At 41.2% G+C, this 23,367-nt stretch overlaps 2 protein-coding genes across 3 annotated transcripts in view; one reads left to right on the forward strand and one right to left on the reverse strand.

Annotated features, from left to right (window-relative positions):
* Positions 1 to 12,305, reverse strand: part of LOC135222982 (actin-related protein 2/3 complex subunit 1A-like) — a 174,884-nt gene extending 162,579 nt beyond the window's left edge. The window contains exons 1-4 of the mRNA XM_064261485.1: positions 12,158 to 12,305; positions 7,327 to 7,426; positions 6,943 to 7,094; positions 6,042 to 6,150 (exon numbers count right to left, since the gene is read on the reverse strand). Of these exons, the coding sequence (XP_064117555.1) occupies positions 6,042 to 6,150; positions 6,943 to 7,094; positions 7,327 to 7,393 (328 nt within the window). The 5' untranslated portion in view covers positions 7,394 to 7,426; positions 12,158 to 12,305. The remainder of the gene's footprint in view (positions 1 to 6,041; positions 6,151 to 6,942; positions 7,095 to 7,326; positions 7,427 to 12,157) is intronic.
* A 1,215-nt stretch (positions 12,306 to 13,520) lies between these two features.
* On the forward strand, positions 13,521 to 20,350 carry LOC135222989 (retinol dehydrogenase 13-like). 2 transcript variants are annotated; one of them, XM_064261505.1, is made up of 10 exons: positions 13,521 to 13,584; positions 14,888 to 15,162; positions 15,776 to 15,868; positions 16,283 to 16,394; positions 16,910 to 17,037; positions 17,519 to 17,601; positions 18,080 to 18,188; positions 18,351 to 18,460; positions 19,840 to 19,929; positions 20,132 to 20,350. In XM_064261505.1, exons 2-10 carry the CDS (start codon positions 14,889 to 14,891, stop codon positions 20,231 to 20,233), a joined length of 1,101 nt encoding a protein of 366 aa, XP_064117575.1. In that variant the 5' UTR covers positions 13,521 to 13,584; position 14,888; the 3' UTR covers positions 20,234 to 20,350. The 2 variants fall into 2 exon arrangements, with proteins under 2 accessions (XP_064117575.1, XP_064117566.1); XM_064261496.1 differs by having other exon boundaries at positions 13,530 to 13,649.
* Positions 20,351 to 23,367: the final 3,017 nt, after the last annotated feature.

Here is a 23,367-nt window from a genome sequence, read left to right on the forward strand (position 1 = left end):
ATTGATGTGAAGGTGCTTGTCGTTCTCGTCCACACTCCTGAAGTCAGCAACTCCTCCAGGTGTGCGCCCCATCCCTCGGTCGATGCGTCTGAGAACAGCTGCATGTCCGGGGGGGGAGTGCGCAGAGGCACTCCTCTTAAGAGGTTCCTGTCGTCCAGCCACCAGGCTAGGTCCTGCCTCACCTCCTGTGTCAGTGACACTGGAAAGCTTGGGGGGATCCGTCGCCTGTGACCAACTCTCCTTTAGTCTCCACTGAAGAGACCGCAGGTGAAGACGCCCGTGAGGGACTAACTTCTCGAGTGACGACAGGTGTCCGATCACGACTTGCCATCGCTGAGCTACCTGTTCCTGCCGAGACAGGAACTGGTTGGCTGCCTCCCTGAATCTGCTGATCCGCGAGTCTGCGGGGAAGACTCGCCCTGCTACCGTGTCGATCAGCATACCCAGGTACTTCATCCTCTGCTTGGGTTCGAGATCGGACTTTTCGAAGTTCACAACGATCCCCAGATCGCGACAGAACTCGAGCAGTCGATCCCTGTCCTGTAGCAACTGCGAAGCGGGCTCGCCAGACTAACCAATCGTCGAGATACCTCATCAGACGTATCCCGTGCGAATGGGCCCAAACAGCACCAGAGTGAACACTCGCGTGAACACCTGTGGGGCGGTTGAGAGACCGAAGCAAAGTTGCCCTGAATTGGTACACCGTCCCGTCGAGGATGAAGCGGAGGTACTTTCTGGAGGACTGATGAATGGGTATTTGGAAATACGCATCCTTCAAGTCCACTGAAAGCATGAAATCGTTCTCCCTGATGGAGTCGAGCACTGAACGTGCCGTCTCCATCGTGAACCGGGTCTGGCGAACAAACCGGTTCAGAGGAGAGAGATCTATCACCGGGCGCCAGCCTCCCGTAGACTTTTCCACCAGGAAGAGTCGACTGTAAAAGCCCGGTGACTGATCCGTGACGATTTCTACAGCTCTCTTGCTCAGCATGGTCTTGATCTCCTCTCAATGCTACGTCCTTCGATGACCCTGGAACGTACGACTGCTGTTGGACCGGGTTGAAGGTGAGGGGGGCGTGGCCGGGAAGAGATCGAAGGGTAACTAGATATCCCTCCCGAAGGACATCTACAATCCAGGTCTTCGGCGCCGTAGCGCTGCCAAGTTGCCCAATGGCTGGCCAGGCACCCCCCACCCCCCCCACTTCCGGCAGCAGGTGGGGGGGAACGCCGTCCCTAGCGTTTCCCCCCTTTCTTCGACTTCTTCCAGAGCCTCCACGGGAGGAGGGCTGAGGAGGAGCTGGTTACGGCTCCCCTTTGTAGAAGTCGAAGAAGACAGAGTCTTTCCCCGGGGCTTCGACGCAGCTACCATCTTAGCCACCGAGGAAGCGCTAGCCGAGCTCTTTGACTTGGCCGCAGTCCGAGGCTGCCCAGAAGCCTTCGAGACTGCCTGGTGAACCAGACGGTCACTGTCGTCAGTGCGCCGTCTGTCCACCGCAGCGTCCACCATCTCTCCTGGGAAGAGAGACGTGGAACTCCGTAAAGGTCCGTTGCGAAGTCCCAACGCCGCTTCACGCCCGGCCGACCCTGGAAACCCGAGTAAGGACAGCGTCCCTACATCGGAGAACCAGGTTGGCCCACAGGTTCACCGTCTGGTGGGCAAGGAAGGAGATGGCTCTTCCCCCGCCCCCAGACTGGCCAAAGTCTCCTAAAGGCCGAGTCATCTTCGGGAGAAACCAAATTCCCCCGGAGTTGGCTGCGACCTTAGATACTGTGAGGGACCACAGATCTAACCAGGAGATGGCCTGGAAAGCTGCCATGGCAGTAGATTCCAGGCCGAGTGACCTCTTGCTGCGAGAACCATAGGTTCTCGGACAGGAGATGCTGCAGAGACACACCCGGAGTCAGCCTGGCTAACTCCGGGTTCACCTGTTTGGGCGGCATCGGGTCCTCAGATGGCACGTAAAAACGCCGCTGTCGCAGCAGAGGAGGTGGAAGCAGCTTGCTCGACCTGCCAGACTTGAGAGAACCGTCTTGCCCGGAGACAAGCGATTCTACTTGGTCCAGCACTGAGTCGGACAAGCTCGGAACGCGGCAAACCCCCCGTCGGTCTGGGTTCCTCCCTTCGGGCCCCAGAACGACTCGAGCCGGGACGTGGGCTCGGATGGTGGGGGGGGGAGCGGCGATCCTTCCGCGAGGTCGTTGTGCTGACGAATCAGCGCAATAACCTCGGCAAAGTTCCTCTGGATCTCAGGAGTGACTGCGTCCTGCGGAGTCGGACCATCCAGTCCCTCAAACAGGAGCATCTCCCGAGACCCTCCTCCCTCGAGGGGAGGAACAGCGACACAGACCCCTCTCGGTCTCCTCCAACCACTTGTGCATACGACCTGGCTGGTCCGAGAACCGTGCCTGGTACGTAGGACGACGTGGTGGGATCCTGAGGGGCGCACCCCTCACGATCACGTCCTCAATACCTCGTCCCTCCCGGGGTGTAACCCGAGGAGGTTGAAGGTATGGGAGAGGCAGACCTGACGCTCCCTCCTCGCTCGCTGGCAGAACCAGTGGGCTTGGAAGACTACAGGCGATCGTCAACCCGCGGTGGCGATCGAGCTGCAGGCCTAGTTGAGCCGTCTCGCTGTGGAGAACGCTGGACCGAGAACAGCGGCCCCGGTCTCGTGTGTCAGAGGAGCTGGTGCTGGTTGCCGTACCCGATCGCTCTCTGTGCGAGTTGACGGTCAGGCGACCGGCGAGCTCCACTGTCACGGTGAGAACCGGTGCGTATCCTCACGGTGCGTCACGTCGCTGGTACCAGCCGTGGCTGGCGCCGGCGAACGAGGGGACCTCTTCCCAGCCTCAGCCCTTGCGGCGGTCATGGGACCGTTCACGTCCGCCCACCGGGTAGCCAGCTGCTCGCCGCGAGAGCGAGAGCTGGTCTGGTGAGAGGTCGCGTGAGCGGCTGTCACCAGTCTTCCGCTCCGTGCCCGCTGAACAACCTGACGCTGAGCTGGCTCAGAGGTCTGGTTCCTAGCTGCACGGTCGCTGGTAGGCGACCATACACTCGGTACCTCTCGCGAACGAGAGGCCGAGACGGATCCTGCTGCCGTGGTCGAACCACTAACAGCAGTGAGGAGGTGCCGGTATTAGCCGGCACTCCTCTGGTCCCCGTAGTCTTCTTCCTTGCGGAAGAAGAGACGGGTCCTGCCCCCGAAGGAGCAGGGTGACCAGCGGAAGAACCCCCCGTCTCACCAGAGCGAGACGGGCCCTTAGAAGTTCCCGAAGGAGACTTCTTGGGGGGGGGGAGGCGACCTTCTTCTTCTTAGGCGGGGGAGCCTTAGAAGAAGAAGGGGAAGAGGCGGCAGACGACGACGACGACGAAGAAGACGATGAAGACGAAGACGACACCTTCCTCCTCTTCTTCTTCTTCTTCGTCAACCTCCTCAGGGACCGATGTCAGATCTGTCATCCAGAGCGGAGCCGGGGCTGCTGTTGCCGAAGCAACAGGGCCCGGACGCCACCTGTCGAACAGATCAGCATCGGGAGCAGCGGGAGCCAGGAACAGGAACAACGTCAGCAGGTGCAGGCATCACAGGAACAGCAGTGGAGACGGCAGGGGCAGGTACAGGAACGGCAGCAGTGGTCGGCAACGTCACGTCCGTGAACAGCGGCTGGGCAGGTACGGCAGGTACGGCATGCTGTACAGGCGGTCCAGGTGGACGGACCAGCGGCACAGACATCCTTGGTACTGGTGGGAGGTCCAGGGGCGAGCTCTTCTGGGCACACGAAGTCCGGTCGCTGGCAGCACGGCAAAACCCAGGGCGGCGGCATCACACTCCCCGTGGTACGGCGACTGGCCCCTGCACCGATGTAGTTGGTGTGACAGAGACCGCGTGTGGGGTGTACACCAGGTGAGGAGGTGAAGCATAGCCGCGTTGTAAGGGTCGTGGTGGTGGTCGTAACCGTAGCATGCGTGACCGCCACAGAGCCAGCGAGATGGTGGAGAGCAGCCCCTGGACACTCGGCACGCCCTGCAGACCCCAACGATGCCCACACCTGTCGAGGTCGTCCTTCGCGGCAACCGCACTGAGGAAGCACAAGTCGGGTGATTAGCAGGATCCTCTATCCGCTCGCGCGAAGACGAACGGATAGAGGACCCAGAGTACAACTCGACATCGGGGTATCTAGCGCCCTCCTCCACACTCGACAGGTCGGGTGAGGAGAAGGACCTAGAAACCCCCCCCGAAGGGGAAGGTGCCAAACGTGGAAGCTGAGCGGGCGGCAGGAAAGAAGACGAAGTGTCCGTAACCAAAGGAGTCGCGGAGAGCTTTCCGACGACTCCTTTGCAGGCCTTCGCTTCTTCCTGCCTTCGTACAAAGTCCACTGCGCCTCCGACCAATTAGAACATACTTCACAGGGCTCGGCTCGGGTGCATTCGCGCCCCCGACACCGAGCGCACAAAATATGTGGGTCAATTTCCGGGAATGAGCGGAACTTTCCGCATTTACGCCCTTCGGTACCCGGGCATAGTCTCCGTGGGGTAGCGAGGCGTGGAGATTCCATTATTGATCAAATCAAAAATGAAGAAATAAGAGAGGAAATGATTGTACTTACAAATGTTCACACACAAACACAACCAAATACTCATGAAAGCAAACGACGAGAAGCGGGCAGAGAGCGTCGAACACACACGTCCACTCGCTGTGAGGCCGAAAGCAAAAGTGTTTTGTTTACCTCCCAGTCAGCTGCGCGCGCCTGTCGGACAAGCAGTTAACTACCGAACCCTTGTTCGAAAGCTTACGACCTATCCAGCTGCCGCTAGTACCTTCCTATTGTAAAAGGACCGAAGGTTTGTATGCCGTGTCGGAACAATTAGAAGAGTGGTCAAGTCCACCCTATCAGCTGAAACAATGGCGCTTTTGGAATGTGCAGAGACTGCAGTATACCTGGCTAGAATTCTGTGCGAAATTTCTGGATGTAGGAGCATGAAAATAAAATGTTTCGTTGACAATAAATGCCTCGTTGACGCTCTTCATTCCTACAAGAATGTGGAAGATAAGAGATTGAGAATTGACATAGCGTTTTGCGAGACATGCTAGAACGTGGTGGAATGAAATTACGGAAGTGGTCTGGGTAGATACATCACAGCAACTTGCTGATTGTCTGACAAAGAGAGGGGAGTCGGCGAGCAGCTACGTGCTGCGGTCAGCAGAGAATGAATGGAGACGACAGCAGTTAAAACTCTCCTTCCAAGACAAAGAAAGAAGGGGGAGAGTGTTAGTGTTTCTGCATATAACGTAAGATATGCAGCTAAATAAAAGATTTAATATTGTATATGCATATTCGTTATACAATCTGTGCGCATGTATCACGTGGTACGTCACGTGACATGCCATGACGTCATCACAAGGAATGTAGGCCGTGAATGATTGGACCTGCGGCAGTCTTCTAGGAACAGCGAGTTAGTAACATTGAGTTGGATAGATTTTTGCGTTTAACAATCAGTATAATGTTCATTCTACTAAAATTAGATGAATTTATGTAACTACTATTTTTATTTTCTTATTTGGTCTGAGAACAGCAGAGTTTTAGCAACATCCTCTATCACAACTAAAGTTAAATCACTTTACACAATTTACACAATAATCAACATAAATGAGAAATAAACAGGATGACCAAATGAGAAATAAACAGGATGACCTGCCAACATTAACATGATTATCTCTATCCAGGTGAAAATTCAGCGAGGTCATAAACCAAGTGGAAAATACACAACCACCCTCCAATCAGGAATTGTTAAAAGATATGTAAACAATACTCCATAAACAGCTCGTAATCAAAATTAATACACACACTTTGAATGTCCATTTTCCTGTCCACAGAGAGTGAATGCACATTAAATTAGGGTTTACATTTGCATCGGATAGAGTAATTTTAATGCACTTTTTAATATCAGTAACAAAGTACGTATTAATGAAAGTATAGGCTCAAAATAAAAAAATTTGGCTATCAAATACAGGAACTTTACGAAAAAAAGAATTGCATCTAACCATTTGGTGACCATTTGACACAAGTGGCAGCACGATTGATTCGAAGTAGCACCAGAGTTGGGCTCCACTTTCCATCACTTCCACAAGTCCACACATATGCATTGCGATCCTGAAAGAGTCAAAGCATTCATCAAAGAGGGAATTTTTTATACTACATGAAATTGAAAATAAGTTTGTGGAAACACTTTAATACAACCTAACAATTTACATGAGCCTATCTGTGTGGTCAACACTCCCAAAGGCACTACATAATGAAGAAATTGAACCACATACAGGGGAATCGGAGTATCAGCAACATTTGTCATTCATTTTCCTAAGTCATCTGGACTTACCATAAGTCTCAAGTGATCAAGAGGAGAAGCCTCCCCATGATGTGATTGCTTTGTATTAGAATAAATGCATTTCAGACACACAGGATTCCAGGGTACTCTAATATATTATAATAACCATCTCAGTAATTTGTTTGATATTTGCGACTAACATTTAGTTTTTACCAAAAGACCTGTACTAACACTACCTTACCCTTTTCAATATTTTTAATGATTGAAATACTTTTTGCATTTGTCATCATTACTGATATTTTATACCTCTTCATTATTATGACTTGGTCCAAGCTGCCTAACCTAACGTAGGTATGATTTACGCCTACAATCAGCTATCCAAAACACTCTTGGTCTCAATGATAATAGGCTCTTGACTGTATTATGGAGTTTGGCAAGGTATAAGTACTGGTAGTCTACAGCACCTGGGTAAACATTAGCCTATCAGATACCTAACCTTTGAATAATAGACCCTAGCGTACATATTGAGCTATATCTCATGGATATGCTATTATATATAATAAGTACAGGAAGTATACAGTACATAAATATTATAGCAGATATTTAAAATAACGACATACCGCTCCACAAGTAACAATTCGGTTGGTAGTAGGTGCCCAGTCAATGCCAGTTACACGTAAATCATGGCCTTTCAGAGTTTCTTCAAGTTTCCATTCAGAACCTGCACGGCCATAGATGTTGACTTCATTGTCATTGAGACTAAGTGCCACCTCTGGAAATGAATTTCATAGTAGTATATAAACTGCAACTTTTTTGCTGAAACAAAATTACAGCATTCTAAAAAGTTTGGTACGTATATAGTACATAGGTAAGTCCCTGAAGAAAATAATGACTTTTTCTTATTACTTTAGAAATCTCAAACTATGACACTGAACACATGATACTGATTCAAAATAAAAATGAGGTAGAGCACTAGCAAATGCAAAATACAGTAGAGTACTTACTACTACGATCTCGATTCCATGCATGGCAAGTGATGGGGGCAACCCCAAATTGAAAGACTTCAGTCATGATGTATCACTTTGAGCAAAGCACACTGGATTACTGGAAAAAAAGTCATATATATTGTAGAATGGTTAACAGAATGAGTTATGACGAAGTTTAAAACTGAATTTCACCAACAGCATAATACAAACTTAATTTTTCTCTTTAATACATTTATAATGCTGTTAAGAAACTTAATCCATTCCTGAATCCTGTCCTTTAACCATGGACATTTTTCCATAAAAATCAGAATGGGATTAATCCATTGAAGATCTCATAAAACACAGCAAATAAAATGACTAAACTCAAATTTAACAAGCCTAGCATGCAAATATACAAAAATAGAACAAATAATTTAAATAAGATGAAATAACTGCAAACCTTTACTTATTTTATCTATAATTAGAAGAGCTCATGGCCTTAGGTAAGGTGGAGGAGAAATGTTACTGTTTGGAGGGGAAGTCCTCTTCCATAAAAACAGCAGGTGTGCTTTTGGGGCAGTTTCTCTTTTCTGTGTAACTTAGGTTAAGCTAATGAGGGGCCAAGCAAGGACCTGCTGCCTTGGATAGGCAATGTCCTCCCCCCTCAACCCCCTATATGTACCAAGGTAAGGACCTGGCACCCTGGGTTTAAGGTGGAAGGTCCAAGGAGGAGGGAGGGCTCTGATTATGTTATTGTTTGGTAAGTATATGTGAAACCTTATTTTATCATTAAAATATCATTTTCACATCAGTGACTTACCAAACAATTACATTAGCCGACTCCACATTACTAGGAAGGTGGGTATATGGACAGCTTCATGAACAAAAACAAGTCTTGTGCTCACATTATATATAATGTCTGCAGTACCTTATCTTGTGAGAGAGCAGCTACAGGTAGATACTGCCTCTGGTCAGCGCTCTCATCACATGTAGGAGACGTGGCAGTAAAGGCCAGGGTCGTCCCTACTAATGGTGGGATTTTTGCAATCATGGAAGTTCACCGATGATTGACAAAAACAATAATAGTTTGCCCTTGCCCTGGGCGAAAAGACCAGATAACACTACACAACATGCACTGTCACCTACACTAAAACCCATATGATACCCTTAATCAGATATAAGAACTGGTGGGTAATTCAGGTATGTACCCCCAGGCTTCCCATAAACGCAAAACACCTCAAACTCAAGGCGAGGAGACAGTAGAGGGTAAACACCAGGTCCCCCTATGCTTCCTCTCCCAACACTATTTCCGCTACTGACACCTGGTGAAGAACTTATACAAGGTGATAGAAGTCTTCAGTTTTCTGGATTGAACAATTACAGCGTTAGCCAGAAAATTGAAGATTGCCAGTCTCTGGATGAGGATTTTTCTGCGGACTGGCTCAATCTGTTGTCCTGTGCGGACAGGGCAGCGAGACACAGTTCAGTGGAATTGGCTGCCTTATTCACTATGGGAGTACGTGTACTCAAGAAGAGAGAATGGTGGTGCTCCTTCACATCTCTAGGAGTAACCACGAAACAAACATCGGCTTTGTTGTTCTCCCCCCTGAGTAAACTTCACCTGTTTCCAGAAGAAACCATCAAGCATGTACTGTCGGACCTCGAGAACAAGTCCACCAATGATCTTCTGTCTCAATCAGTGAGAAGACCTAAGGAACCTCGGGCGACAGGAGCCAAAGCTTCACCTTTCCAAAAGCACACCTTTCGAGGAGGTAAGTCGAGGTGGCAGCAGAGACCAAAGACTAACCTATGAACCACCTCCAAGTCTACCAAGAGACCTCTCTTTAAGACAGATAAATGATCGAAAGGTCCTTCACCCACCTGTGGGGGCAAAACTCCACAGCTACTAGGAGGAATTGGGGTCGAAGAGGAGCAGAACAGCGGACCATACAGGCGCTTCAAGAGGGATATGTGATCCCTTTCACCGGATCCACCACTGTCCAATAGTATGGAGTGTGCGGTGTTAACACTGCGAATACTTCTTGCTAAATGATTTTAAAACGCAATCTGTGAGATGTAGGTATCAGGAGCGCATTGGTGACAAGGCTTCTGATTGGTCGGAAGAATTGTGGGCGGGTACATTGAGGGGGATGATTTCACACGTATGTGGAAACTAACATCGTATTTTCAGAAAAGGGGGAAAAAAAATGTGCAATACTGCATAACACATATGAGAATAGGATATTGTAATGAATGGTCAGTACAAGAAATCAGAGAAGCCAGTTGAAGAGAAAATGTGAACTCTGTAAAATCGTAAAACTTAAGTGTCTTTTATTTCCATGAAAGCTAAGGTATTGTGCATTATTATTAAGGGAAATAATATTGCATTGAAATGTTATGTAACTTAACCTAGTAGAACATATTACCTGGGCGGGGGGGCAGAGCCCACCCGTACCCTCTTCCCCTCCCCAAGTAAAGGAAGACAAAATTGAAGGTTGACTAAGATATAACCAACCTAACTTCACCAACCTTACCTAACCTATCCTAGTAGAATGTGTTACCTGACCGGGGGGGCTCCATCCCCCCCTTAAAGAAAGACAAACTTGAAGGAAGGCCAACTTATCGGTTACCATACTAACCTAACCAACCTAACCTAATCTAACCTAGTAGAACATATTACCCCCATAAAGGAAGAGAAACTTGAAGGTAGACTAAGATATAACCAACCTAACCTAGTAGAATGTGTTACCTGACCGGGGGGCTCCGCCCTAGTATTCCCCCTTCAAGAGAGACAAACTTGAAGGAAGCCCAACATATAGGTTAACATACTAACCTAACCAAACTACAACCTAGTTAGAAACATCATCTGAGTGCGGGGGGGGGGGGGGGGGGGCGTATACACACACACCCCCCCCCACAGTAAGGGAAGACAAACTTGAAGGTAGCTCAAGATATAACCAATGAAAACGTTCTAATAATTAGTAAAATTTTATCCAAAAATTTTTTATGGGTGAGAAAAGATCGTAAAATTATGAGCGTAAATAGACAGGGTTGGATAATGGAAAGAGAAGGGAGAAAAAGGTGTAAATTGAAATGTGTGTAAAAGGATATAATTGGAATATATAAAGTAGATGTTCCAATAAGGTCAAATTTTAACAAAGAAATTGTTATGGGTATGAAATGTATTCTTAATGATGAAACGCAAACTGTCAGATGTGAATACTGGAAAAGGAAGGGAGTGAGTTGTTTATAAATCATGTATGAAATATCCCAAGCAAACTGTAATTTCAAATAACCAACAGGAAGGTAGGTATCGAATCGTCCTAACACCCACTTCTAGTCCAACCACGTAGGCATTTTCAGGTGTTTGTTCTAAATTATAACTTAATATTTCAAGGTATATACTATGACAAAATCATTAGGTGAGCACAAAACAAAAAAAATATTATACAAATACTATATGATAAAGGAAACAGGAATAAACACTAGAGTTCATATGATACCCCCCAATTCTTCACTCGGTCCTATCGTAATGTAGGGGTCATACTGCAACGTGATTGGATAAATACATGAACCCCTCAAGTACACCCCCATTTTTTCCTCACCAAGAAGTCTGCGTTTAGAACAAAAGCTCCCTTACAACTAGCACATGCGCAGTAGAATTGGCGCTTGCGTAGTAGGATTTGGTGTTGTAATACCTAGTAGTAGTAGCTAGTAGATGGGATTTGGATGCAAAACGGCTCCACTATCAATGGTTGTGTTATAATTGTATTTCATGTTTTAAATGTCATAAATAATGGGAAATACCACAATAACATGGCTAAACCTCCCACCAAGTGGTTTCTCTCTACCCAAAACCCCGGTTCCCACTGGGGGTCCCCCTTACCGTAGGATAGAGTAGAACGGCATAATTCTCCCCGGTGTTTTGTCCCCACCCAAAACCCCAGTTCCTAATGGGGGTTCCCTTTACCGTAGGATAGAGTTCAAAGGTAAATTACAGTCGTCCGAATAAATAGTAGCCTATTGCTTAAAATTCTTGTTCAGGAGATCTACCGTACTTTTTTGGAGGGTGGCCTAGCCGTGGTAGTCGGTGATTTTGCCAGTCCACGTGGTTGTTCACCCTAGTACCTAGCCTATACTCTGTTTTTTTTCATGTGTCCATCCGCCTGTGGTGTTTTTGTATGGTAACACTGCGTCCCGGGCTTTAGATAGTTACGCTAATTGTAAGTTTTAGGTACCTAAATAAAAGGATATCTGGGTGTACATTTGTAACCGAAAAGTGTTTTAATAATTTACTGTATGCGAATTAGGTACACCGTTAATATTCGAAATAGGATATTAGGTATTATAGGTAATCGTTAAAAAAAAAAATGTAAGCTGAATGTAACTAGATCTAAAGCCCGGGACGCAGTGTTGCCATACAAAAACACCACAGGCAGATGGACAGATGAAAAAAACAGAGTATAGGGTAGGTGCCTAGCTAGGCTTAGCCTATGTCCGGTCTTCTACAGGATGTCGGATGTGATTAGGCTAGCTAGCCTTTGCTAACACCCCAATGAAGAGAAAGTCTTCAACTAAATATAGTAATGCATCCTGCTTAGTTACCCTATCATTATGAAAACTAGGTAGGTAGACCATAGCTACTACTTTATTTAATGTAACTATCAACTGGTCTACGTAGCATACTACCTAGCAGCTAGGTAGGTAGTAGCTAGGTATGACACAAATCGGGAACAGGATGGCCTGAGCTGACAAACCAAGTAACATAACAGCATCGGCTTCATTTGGTACAATAAAAAACTATACTGTATTGACCTTGAGGTGGCCCTTAATACAGCTACGACAATTTAGACTCATCGTTTGTACTTACAATAAAAAAGTTGAGGGGTATTAGCGGACTCTGGTCAGTCTACGCTAAAACCCAAGACCACCAGAAATTGACTAATACCGTGTTCGGATGGTACACCAGAACATTAAGTAAGTCCTCTTTCTAAATTCTACAGATTCATATTAAACAAGCATTCAGATTTATTCAGAATAAATTTCAAAATTTAAATACTGATAAAATATGGGTGCACTTAATCTTAAACAAAATACTTTAATAAAAATATACTAAAGTCGAACTCAGCACATTGGAACACTTGACACCTCCCCAATGATATCAACATCATTTCTAATTGGTTCATTCATGGGAAATGACTTGGCGCTCAATTTTTAAAGATGCTGAATATGAACAAATTGACTTTATCTTTATATGACAAGTATTTAGTGCTCATGTAACCTAACGTACAGGAAAGGGTCAGTATATCAGAACAAGAAAAACAAGCAATTTTGAGGAAGGCAGTTTTGATTTCTTTTCTAAACTACTGGCAGTGCATATGGCGACTGGCATTTTTTTATGTTTCCTTCACTACGAGGATAAGATGACATAATGGCAAAAGATATATAATCAATATATCCAGAGATATGGCTTCTTGAAAAAGAATAGGGTTTTCTCCTCAGACTTGGTGTGAAATTACAACAAAAAGCCGTAGACAGAACTACGTTCGGGAGGTGTAAAAAAGAAGAAGAAGAAGAATAAGCAACAGCCCTCTCACGCCATTCATATAATCATTAGAACCTTTACCATGCATATACAGCAACTTTATCGTGCAATACACATCTTTGTTCTGCCATTACCATTACCTGGAATATCCTTTTTGTCTAGACTTTTGTAGACCGCACCTATCTGCTTCCTCAGAGACAAAAATGCTTAAAATGAGAAGTATCAAAGTCTTTTCATATGTAGGCTAATTATGAATCAGATTATTATTGGAGGCTTTTGTGTTATGCCATCTGGTGCTAATGGTCGCAGGAAAAAATCATTAAAGGATCGATATCTGAATACATCTAAGTCTAGAACAAAACAATAAGAACTAATTCACAGTCAAATTACTGATTAAACGGATGTCGTTGCTGAAGATAATTCATGCATGTTGTGTACTGCACATTTGGAAAACTCCCGAGGGGCTATAAATGTTAGTCTTAAGATAATTTTACAGTCTTTTGACTTCGTAATGTAAGTATATAAGTCTTTACTGGCAATGTTGTAATTAATTTGAGATAAAGACGATGGCATTCACAATACCACCGTAGATAGCAAACTTGATCGGATGCACACTAGCTTCTGAATGAAAAGAATTTTAGATAAATAACAGTATCGCATGCCGATAACGATAAGATAATATCTACGACGGATAAGTAATGAGACACACCTAAAAAGTATTACCTTAGTTGTTCTGCAGTTCACAAGCCAAGGTAAAACTCAGTGAACACGATCCAGAAAAGAACAAACATTATTTTTCAGCGCAATTTACTGACAGGTATAAGTAAATTTAGTAGTAATGGAATTTAGACAGTAACGAGTGGGGTATGAAATTTTGGCAGTGTATTGATTTTCAGAATAGGTGTTAGCGAAAACATTGAGACAACCCGAATAGGGGAGGTTGCATGCATTTTGTGTTGATTTATTCTTAGGTAATATTCGCTGTTGTTAGTTGATTTTTAATTCCTGGATAATCTTATGCACTAATGGTCTCTCTAGTTTGAGGTAGATAAATGCTAGTCTTGTTGTTATGAAAAGAATTAATATATTAAATTTTAATGGTTATTAGCTATGAGTTTAACGGCTACTTCAGTCTCAAGGAGTGTGACTTGAGTCACCTCTTCTCCATTTTGTTCAATGAGACCCAAGGTTCCAAAATCTTTTGTAGACATACACAACTAGTACATGAATGATTCGAGCATATCAAACGTGATATTAATCAAACAGGTGTATAGTGATAAATTCTTAGGCGTAATTAAAGAAGAGAGTTTGTGCATTCTGCAGTAGCAGATTTCTACAAGGAAACTTGTAGAAGTAATATCCACATTAGATGACTCCATTGAGCTCTGTGGTCACGAAAGGAAGTTCTACTCAGGTAAGTGGAAAGGATGGGAGAGTATCTTCACAACTATTGGCGTTCGAGGTTAGCGATGAGCTCTACACTATTCGTGTGCTGTATACTTATAAAGTTTATTTGTGGGTCTATTTACCCATTTAATATGCGTTACTATGCACACGCACGTACCTTACGTAGTCTTGAGTTTAAGTTCTCTCACTAAAGGACGAAGGCGAATGAGAAAGTGATTGCTAAACGTGATGAAAAAAGGAATAGTAAAGCAGGGTCTTCATATCCACAAAAAGCAATAGTGCGTGTAAGATATAGAGGCGAGTGTTGCAATATATGGTTGGGGAAGGAACATTCGACACGCTTCCGCCGAGAATTGTTTTATTTATTTATTTATTTATTTATTTATTTATTTTTTTTTTGCACAGGTAGTTCCGTATTCAACACGGAAGTTACGCTTAAAATGTTTATATAGTTTTTGTTGCTGAAGTTGCCAAATTAAGGAAATGAAGAAGACCTGAGTTTTGAGAAAGCATGAAGATCAGATTTGAAATCTACATGTATAAATGCTCTTATGATTGTTGTAATGGAAGGAAAACATTCTTTATTCATACCAGCTTAGAATAACAACTACGCGTACTTATCAACTCTGTTTCCATTCTTCCTAACAGAATGGATGACCTACGGTTCCCTGTGGTTAACAATGATGTTGAAATTGGATTCAATTTCCTGCCACCCCTTGATGAAGGGGGAACAAAGGATTACTCAGACGAATCATGGTTCGTGCGGATCCTACGAGTTAAGATTTATATAGCAGTGGCTGCTACGATCCTGCTCTCTTCTTATGCTTTGTATGTTCGTTACGCCAATAGATCTTCTGTTGTTTACAGCACTTCGGAAGAGGAAATGAGAGGGAAAACTATCCTAGTCACTGCAAATCCTACAGGTGAGCATGAAAATACTCAAGGAAAAGTCGACTGCTTCCGGTGAAAGCGTTACCTAACATGTTTACATATTAATCTTAATTATGTCGGCATAAAAGAAAAAGTATACCTATAAGGTGTAGCGTTCGTTCTAAATTCAACTGGCCTTATATGCCAGCACGGGCTCTTACTCTTGGGCAACCCGGAAATATAGTGTTGCAATTAACTGAGTATCTCAGTCTTTGACAATGTCTGTTGAGCTTCTTTCCACCTCTGAATTAGTCTTTTATTTAGATTTCATTTCATGTTCGCATTCTTTAGCTGTGGGTAATGCTATCATGTCATCAAACCCAGAATGCAATGGGTCTAAGCACTACTTTCATCAGTATTTTGCACAGTTCAATAATGATTAGTATAGGATCAATAAAATTAAACTCTTTAGTGGATTCTATTTCTTAGATAGATTTCTTTAACTTTTATTAGACTCAAGTGCCCAACACTTACCCCGTGCTTGGTGTCTTTGCCCTTGCATGCTTATGAGGTAGGTATAATTCAAATATTTGAGTAATGGTAGGCATATTAATAAGTAGTGTTTCTCTAAATTTGAGATAATATCGCACCGGATGTTCATTTCAGGAATTGGTCTGGAAGCTGCTCTTGATTTGGCCCGACGTGGCGGGAGGGTCATTTTGGCATGTAGTGAAATAAAGGAGGCGCAGGTGATGGCCGGTTAGATCACGCGACCTTTTTGTATGAATGATATTTATTATATTTTACATACTAAGAGTCATGGAAAGGTGAAATTAAAAGATTAAAAGTTGTATGCTATTTGTAGATTTTACTGTTGCCATGCTGATATAATTGGTATGATAGGAGATTCAATAACTTCCACACAGCCCTTCAGAGAATCATCTTTTGTATAAAAGCCTTTTTTCACATTCTTCTACTATCTAATCGTTCCACAATGACGTAAATTACCCAGGCACAGTATATAATATATATATATATATATCTATATATATATATATATATATATATATATATATATATATAATACAATAGTAATAAATTAAATAAGTTATATTCTTACCTGAAAAACAGTATCAGATTTATTAGGGAAACTTGTGCCGTGCTTTCTTACAGCATCTTCAGACACTTTCCAGAAAGGTGGCGTAATTTTAGCGAGAAAACTGAACATATCTTCCCTGAGAGAGGTTAGGAAATTCGCAGCTGATTTTCTGAAAACGGAGAAAAGGTAAAGAAACCTTTGATTTGTTTTATTTGTGTGACAAAATATTTCATTGTGTTTCAAGTTAGATCAGCATGCTTAGTTTCTATTTATTTTTTGGATTGTATTCATGTATATTTGTTAACTTTCACATATCTATTAATCTGTTGATCTTTAAACGCATTCCTTTGCACATATGAACTCTGAATTTGATTCTAGAGGGTGAACATAAATAAGAAAAATTTAACAGTAAGACAACGTACTTGCGACAAGACAGAGACAGATATAAAGAAAGACAGGGTGACAGAAAAGTAGATGGAGCATGAGACACAGAATGGAGTTAAGAACCTAAAAAAAGACAGCCAGCAAATATAAACGTAGACATATAGAACTAGATGAATCATGAAGTATAGAAGGTAGAGGCTGATTGAGAGCAATAGATAAAAAGCAATAAAGCTCGCAAGTCGTGAGAAATTTAGTATGGGAGCAAGACGAAAAGATGAAGATATGGTAACTAGGCAACGTTCCTTCGTCGTTCCTAGGCTAGACGCTTTACTGCTGGCAGCTAATCTCGGAGGATCTGACACGAAACACGTAACGGATGAAGGACTGGAGCTAACTATGGCTGCTAATCATTATGGACATTTTCTACTGGCGAACCTCTTGCTCGGTATTTTGATTTTATTTTTATAATTTTAAAACTTTTTCGTTTTATGTAGTGTATGACATAGCAGATTTTGAAGCAAACTTTCTTTTTCATGTAAAGCCTCAATAACCTTGTAATACTCAATAGCCTTACACCGTTTGGTGCCGCTTTCCAAAGAAAGCCTTGAATCTGGAGGGAAATAAAATGAAACTGTTCTGTCCTTACTATGATTCCAACCCAGATAGGGTAGGAGTGAGGTTACCGCTACACACCGTCCTGTAAAGGAGAAAAAGAAAACATTTACCATTTTCTCGTCATAGGTTTTTGTTTTATAACTTTAGTTCAAGCATTTTCACTTAAAAATCATTTTATAAAATAACGCTGGTTAAATCATTTATAACATACTAGTTTGTGTGATAGACTTTACATTGTTAGGTTGTTCAGTAACCCATTACTCTTACATAGATACCAGAGGAACTACTGTTATAAATGCTTTTTTTAACAGATATACTGAAGACAAGTTCACCTAGTCGTGTTGTAATCATGGCGTCATCTGCTCACTCTCTTCTAACATCGGTCAACCCAAAGGTAAAATATACTTAACTGCTTTTACGTATCACAGTTTGCGGGAACGAACTGGATTAAAATGTTATGATGAAGCATTCATTTTGACCATCGCTTGGATGTTGTCTGGGTCGACCTAACTCTCTAAATGGGGAGCAAAGGTTCAAAGTACAGTTTAATACAAGTAATATAAGGAACAGTGTATATTTCTGCATAAGTTCTAATAACAGGATTTCAGAAACGAAGAAAAACTTTAAAACTTGCTACATAATCTTTTGTGATTTCTATCAGAACTTATCTGACGAGACACATAAAGTCTTGTACGCATGCAATGGTTCAGAATCAACAAGCATAATAGATGTTGTGACATTAATGTATCTAAAGACAAACGCAATCATTACACAATGATTTTAATTCCGGAATGGCAATAAATCCAGGTTTATGAATCGGGCTGGAATGACGATTTAAGCGAATTTAAGACCAAACCTTCCCCTTTCCACAGGATCTGAACTTTGAAACAATAGTTTATGGCGCCTTGAGGGCTTACGCACAATCCATGGCTTGTAATTTGCTCATGGCCAATAACCTGGCACATATGATGCTAGAATTAGGTAGAGTAAATCCATTGTTTAAAGAATTTTTTTTGTTATACAGAGATGCATATAAGATTCTTGTTAGTATTTTTGAGAATAGTAACACGTAAGCTTGCCTTAGTAAGTCATTACATCAACAAAGCAAGGAATATATGATCTCCGTTTATGTGCTTATTTTAGGTGTTACGGTGAACAGCATGTGTCCAGGGATGATACAAAGCCAGCCGTATATTAGAGGAAATGGCCTCATAACAAAGATCTACTTGATTTTGCTAAATGTAGCAACACGGGTAAGTCATGATTATATATATATATATATATATATATATATATATATATATATATATATATATATATATATATATATATACACATATATATATATATATATATATATATATATATATATATATATATATATATATATATATATACACACACACACATATATATATATATATATATATTATATATATATATATGTGTGTGTGTGTGTATGTATGTATATATATATATATATATATATATATATATATATATATATATATATATGTATATATATATACAAGAAGTGATGGGGATAATCTACTTAATTTACGAGAAACTGGAAAACACTTCTGTGTACCAATGAGCGAATCAGCAAGATATAAAGATTAAGGACGAGTAACAGTAGGATATATGCAGAGATGATTTTAACTGGAAATGAAATGACACATCATGTACTAACTAAACTGGGGAATGAAGAAACAAAATCTGGGGACTGGGAATTGGGAGTCTCGGCTAAGACAGGTGACCTGGCTGAATGTGGTAACTATAGAGGCATTGCTCTTACGGTAGTCGTGATGGAATAATATTTTCAGTAGGCTCATTCTCAGTGAGTTAGAGATGGGAATTGATATGATGTTTCGAGACGAGCAAGCAGGTTGCAGAAGAGACAGGGACTACGCAGGTAAAATATTCGTATTAACGCATAGCTGGGCAGCAGTGCATGGAATTTAACGCGCTCTTCTGATAGCTTTGTTGATAACAAAATGGTATTCTAAACAACCAGATGAAAAAATAGAGTAATTAATTTGACTTAATTGTAGGTTTACATAAATTTTATTTGTTGAAATACATAAATTTCTTCTGGTTCACAATTTTCCTAATTTTGTTTTTAGCTATTGGGAAGAGAATTTTTAAGATAATCTGGCAATATTTTATTTGTTTCGTGTGTTATGTGGTTCCCGAAAAGATGGTTTTGTCCTAAAAAAATAAAATAAATAGAAAGATACGATTGGCACTCTCTTCGCTGTCCTATTTGTTGTTGAATTAAGGTTACCAGAATCGAAAATCTTATACGCCACATTAATACTCATTTAAATAATCCGCTTTTTAATTTTAGAACGATGGCTAGTCCATATCCCGATCATATACTTCTATGCTTGCTAACAAATGTAGTCACCTGTAAAGTGCCCTGCTTTTAGCCTATATTTATTCAAAAATTCACTTTGTCGTTTATATAGCTTTTACCATTTTAGCTAAACTGTTCATGCAAAAACAGTATGTGATTATATATCATTCAGACATGTGATGAAAGAGTTTCGCTTTTAATAGTCTCAATCACGATATAAAAACATGTGGTCTTAACGAGCCAGACGAATTTAAAGAAAACGTACCTTTATGGCAGACTGCTGAGGAGGGAGCACAGACGCTTATACATCTAGCTGTTTCAGAAGATGGGGCCAAACATACAGGAGCTTTCTTCGTCGACTGCAAGGTAAAAATTGTGTTATATATATAATATCTTATTATATTATATATACTAGATATATATATTATATATATATAGATATATATATATAAATAATGACTACTATACTTCAAGTATTTAAAACGACAGCCTTTCTCACAGGCAAAGTCATATAGAAATGAAAAATCTCTGGATACAATTAAGTACAGAAAGCAATATCTTTTAACAGGAGCGAAATATGACCCCTCTGGGTAAAAATCACGGGCTTGCTAAGAAGATCTGGGAACGCTGTGAGGAGATAGTTGGTCTTAATCAGAGGAAAGACAAGTAATTTTTCCTTTTTGTTAGAGTCTTTGGTATGAGGAAGAAGAAGAGGATGGAGCAGAATAAGGAGCTGTGCCATTTATAAGAAAGTGACGTGAATGTGATGAATAAAAGATCATGGCAATTCACTGTGTATTGTTTATTTCCGATGAAAACAACAGATCAAATCTTTAAGAATAAATATTATATGTATTAGTAAACTGAGGTATCTGGAAAAATAGAATATTCTGTTTGATTACACCATGAAATGCCTTATACTTAATATTTTGTATCAAAGCGCCACAATTGAATTTTTTCCTGATACCTATATGTAATTTTATAGCGAATAAAAATGTCCTTCAAGTGGTAATAAACAATAAAATCTGTAAAATTTCAAATTTTTTAAATACTTTTTTCTCAAAACCACTTAGAAGCAAAGAGGGTCAGGACATTAAAAAAAAAAATCAGACGAATGATAAAATAAAGCTCTGACAATCCATTAACTTTTCTCTATCCTATAACAGTCGGTAGTTTGCTTATTGATGTTATATTATTTAGATAAAACAATATAATGTACAAGGAATCATACATATGCTGTTTTTGGCGGTGATTTAATTTTTTTTTTTTTATTTGTACAGTTTTCTGTATGAAGATCTCCGTCTACTGTAGAGCCCTTTGTCTGCCTTCAAGATAAAATGATTAACATTAGCCAATGGCGAATATTTAGCCAAACTTTTTCGTTGCTTAGCAAGTCATGTTCCCTTTTGATTGTTTCAAGGTGGTGTTACTATCGCGCAATTTTGGAATTCTTGAATTTGTGGGATGCAATTTTTTGAGTTTTTCGGCTGAGAGGAGATGCCTCTATAGAGGTTAAGCAAGAAATAATTTCCAGCACAACAGGAAGGAATCAAGAGAGGGTCCTTTGCATCATAAGATCGCAATGGCGCTATGGCCATAAACGAATTCACCTGAAAAATTTCTAATCGTTTGTTGAGACCTGTTAAATGTTTGACGTCTATGTCAATTTAAAGAAAGTTAATGTGTTATTCTCTTTTACAGGAACACTTTTGCCAATATATTATCATTAAAGAGCAGAATCCTTAGGATTGTGACCCGGTCAATTAATAGAAATGTTGAGAAAATGTACCAAAAACACCGGCGGGTGTCTGGGACATAAATTAATAAGACTATATTAGGTCTTTCTCTCTTTCTCTCTCCTTAGTGGAAGTATTTCATATATGGCATTTGCATGAAGATGACTTATGTATGCGAGAGAGTTAACCTCTGAAAAGACAATTATAAAATCTCTTAGGTTAATGCCTACGGCACTTTCAAGTGTGATAGCATTTTATAGTCATGGACAGCAGGAAATAATAATAATAATGATAAAAAACACTAAAAGCAGGAAAACAGTTGTGGCCCACCTTTCCCAGCTATTAGCTTGTCAAGGAAAGGCTACACAAACATTTTCAGCATTCCTGTTGTCTGAGGAAAACTTGGCTTTGCCTTTATATCACAACGAGATTCGTGGAGTGGAGATGGGGTCTGGAGAGGTGACTAAAAATATGGGTATTTTTGCAAATGTCTCACTCACGAAAATTGGCACTTCACTCCTAGATGGGAGAGACACGTTGCCATATAGGTATCTGTCTATTAGCGAGACGTGCAGTTTCACGGAATCTCATTATACACCAATTTAATAAGTATTGCATGTTTCCATTTACGAAATCAAGCCAAATCCTAAACAAAATTAGTTTCAGAATTTCAGGAGTGAAATAGCATTTCATAGACAGTCATTGACTGAGGTTGTTAAAATACCAATAGACTTAGATGGAGTGTCCCAATAAGCAATAATAAATGCAGTCGGCTTAATGAAATAATGAAGTTTTCCAGAAATAGCAGAAACAACACCGAAGACGAATTTTTACGTTAAGAGCGGAAGAGGCTGACACAGCTTCGCCAAAACCAGGGGAATGAGTCACGAGAGAACTTTCTGTTTACATTTAGCTGGATGGAGTGAGGAGAACCGTCCCTTCTGACTCAGTATTTATGATTAGAAAACACCAATTTTAATGTTTACATCACAGGAGTAACTTCCAGGTATGATATAAGGTCGCTAAAATAGGGGCTCGTATCCAAGTAGGCAGATGAAGGCGTCAAAACTTGCGTGGGAATCTGGAGATATTGCTCAGTAAAGCTACTTAAGAAACTCGGCGTTTATGAAGACACGAAAACACCTGAATCATTTATATTTTCAGGGAATAATCTTAAGAATGTGTTGCTATTCTTTTTTTTTTAAAATTTTTCCAGAGGGCATCTACTCATACAGCAAGGACTCATCTATGATTCACTAAAGTTTGCGTCTTTATCCATGCTATTTTTCCTTTTGATTTATTTTCCTTGAAGTCTGAAGTAAAACAAGGAAGTAATCGTTTATTGTCTCATTCCCATCTTTGACGCTTATTTATTTCAGTACCAATCAGTTTTCCCTAAAATGGATAATATCGCGTAGAATGTTTTTCTATCAATGTAAAAAAATTTGTAGTTCAAAAATGAACCAAACTAAAAAATGACCATCAAGTAACTCTCAAACAAGAAGCACTTTTCGACGCACATATATAGAGAGGAGAAAAATAAATTTAGGCCAATATCTGGATGCTCCTTTGTAAAGTTATAGATTTGTGTGTGTGTGTGTGTGTGTGCGTGTGTGTTGACAGTAAATATCCGCAGTTGATATAATTGAACATTCTGCCTTGCTTTTTATAGGCCAGTGCATATGATGAGTAACACCTGGTTGGTAACGGATAGCATGAGCTCCCGCCAATCACGATTAGTTTTAATTATATCAGCTACAGACATTTACCGTGAAAAATAAGATAATACAAAAAAAACAAAGAGTTTAGTAAAAATTGTGTGAACTAACATGACAATCTTCGTCAAGATTACATTCAATTCTCATTGTTGTTTGCTAGTCTATTGGGATTAAAACAATAATTTATTTTCTAAAGAGTACCGGGCAGTTCCCATTTAGATCTCTAGTGCATTGCCATGAATGTAGGTGTATGTGGACAATGGTGTCAAATTTCATGGATATTACACCATGTTTGTTAAGAGAAACTAAAAATAAAGAGAAAAATGAGATGAAAGTTTTATTTCTTATTC

Source organism: Macrobrachium nipponense, chromosome 20 (assembly GCF_015104395.2).
Source record: "Macrobrachium nipponense isolate FS-2020 chromosome 20, ASM1510439v2, whole genome shotgun sequence".
In the NCBI taxonomy this organism is placed as follows: domain Eukaryota; kingdom Metazoa; phylum Arthropoda; class Malacostraca; order Decapoda; family Palaemonidae; genus Macrobrachium; species Macrobrachium nipponense.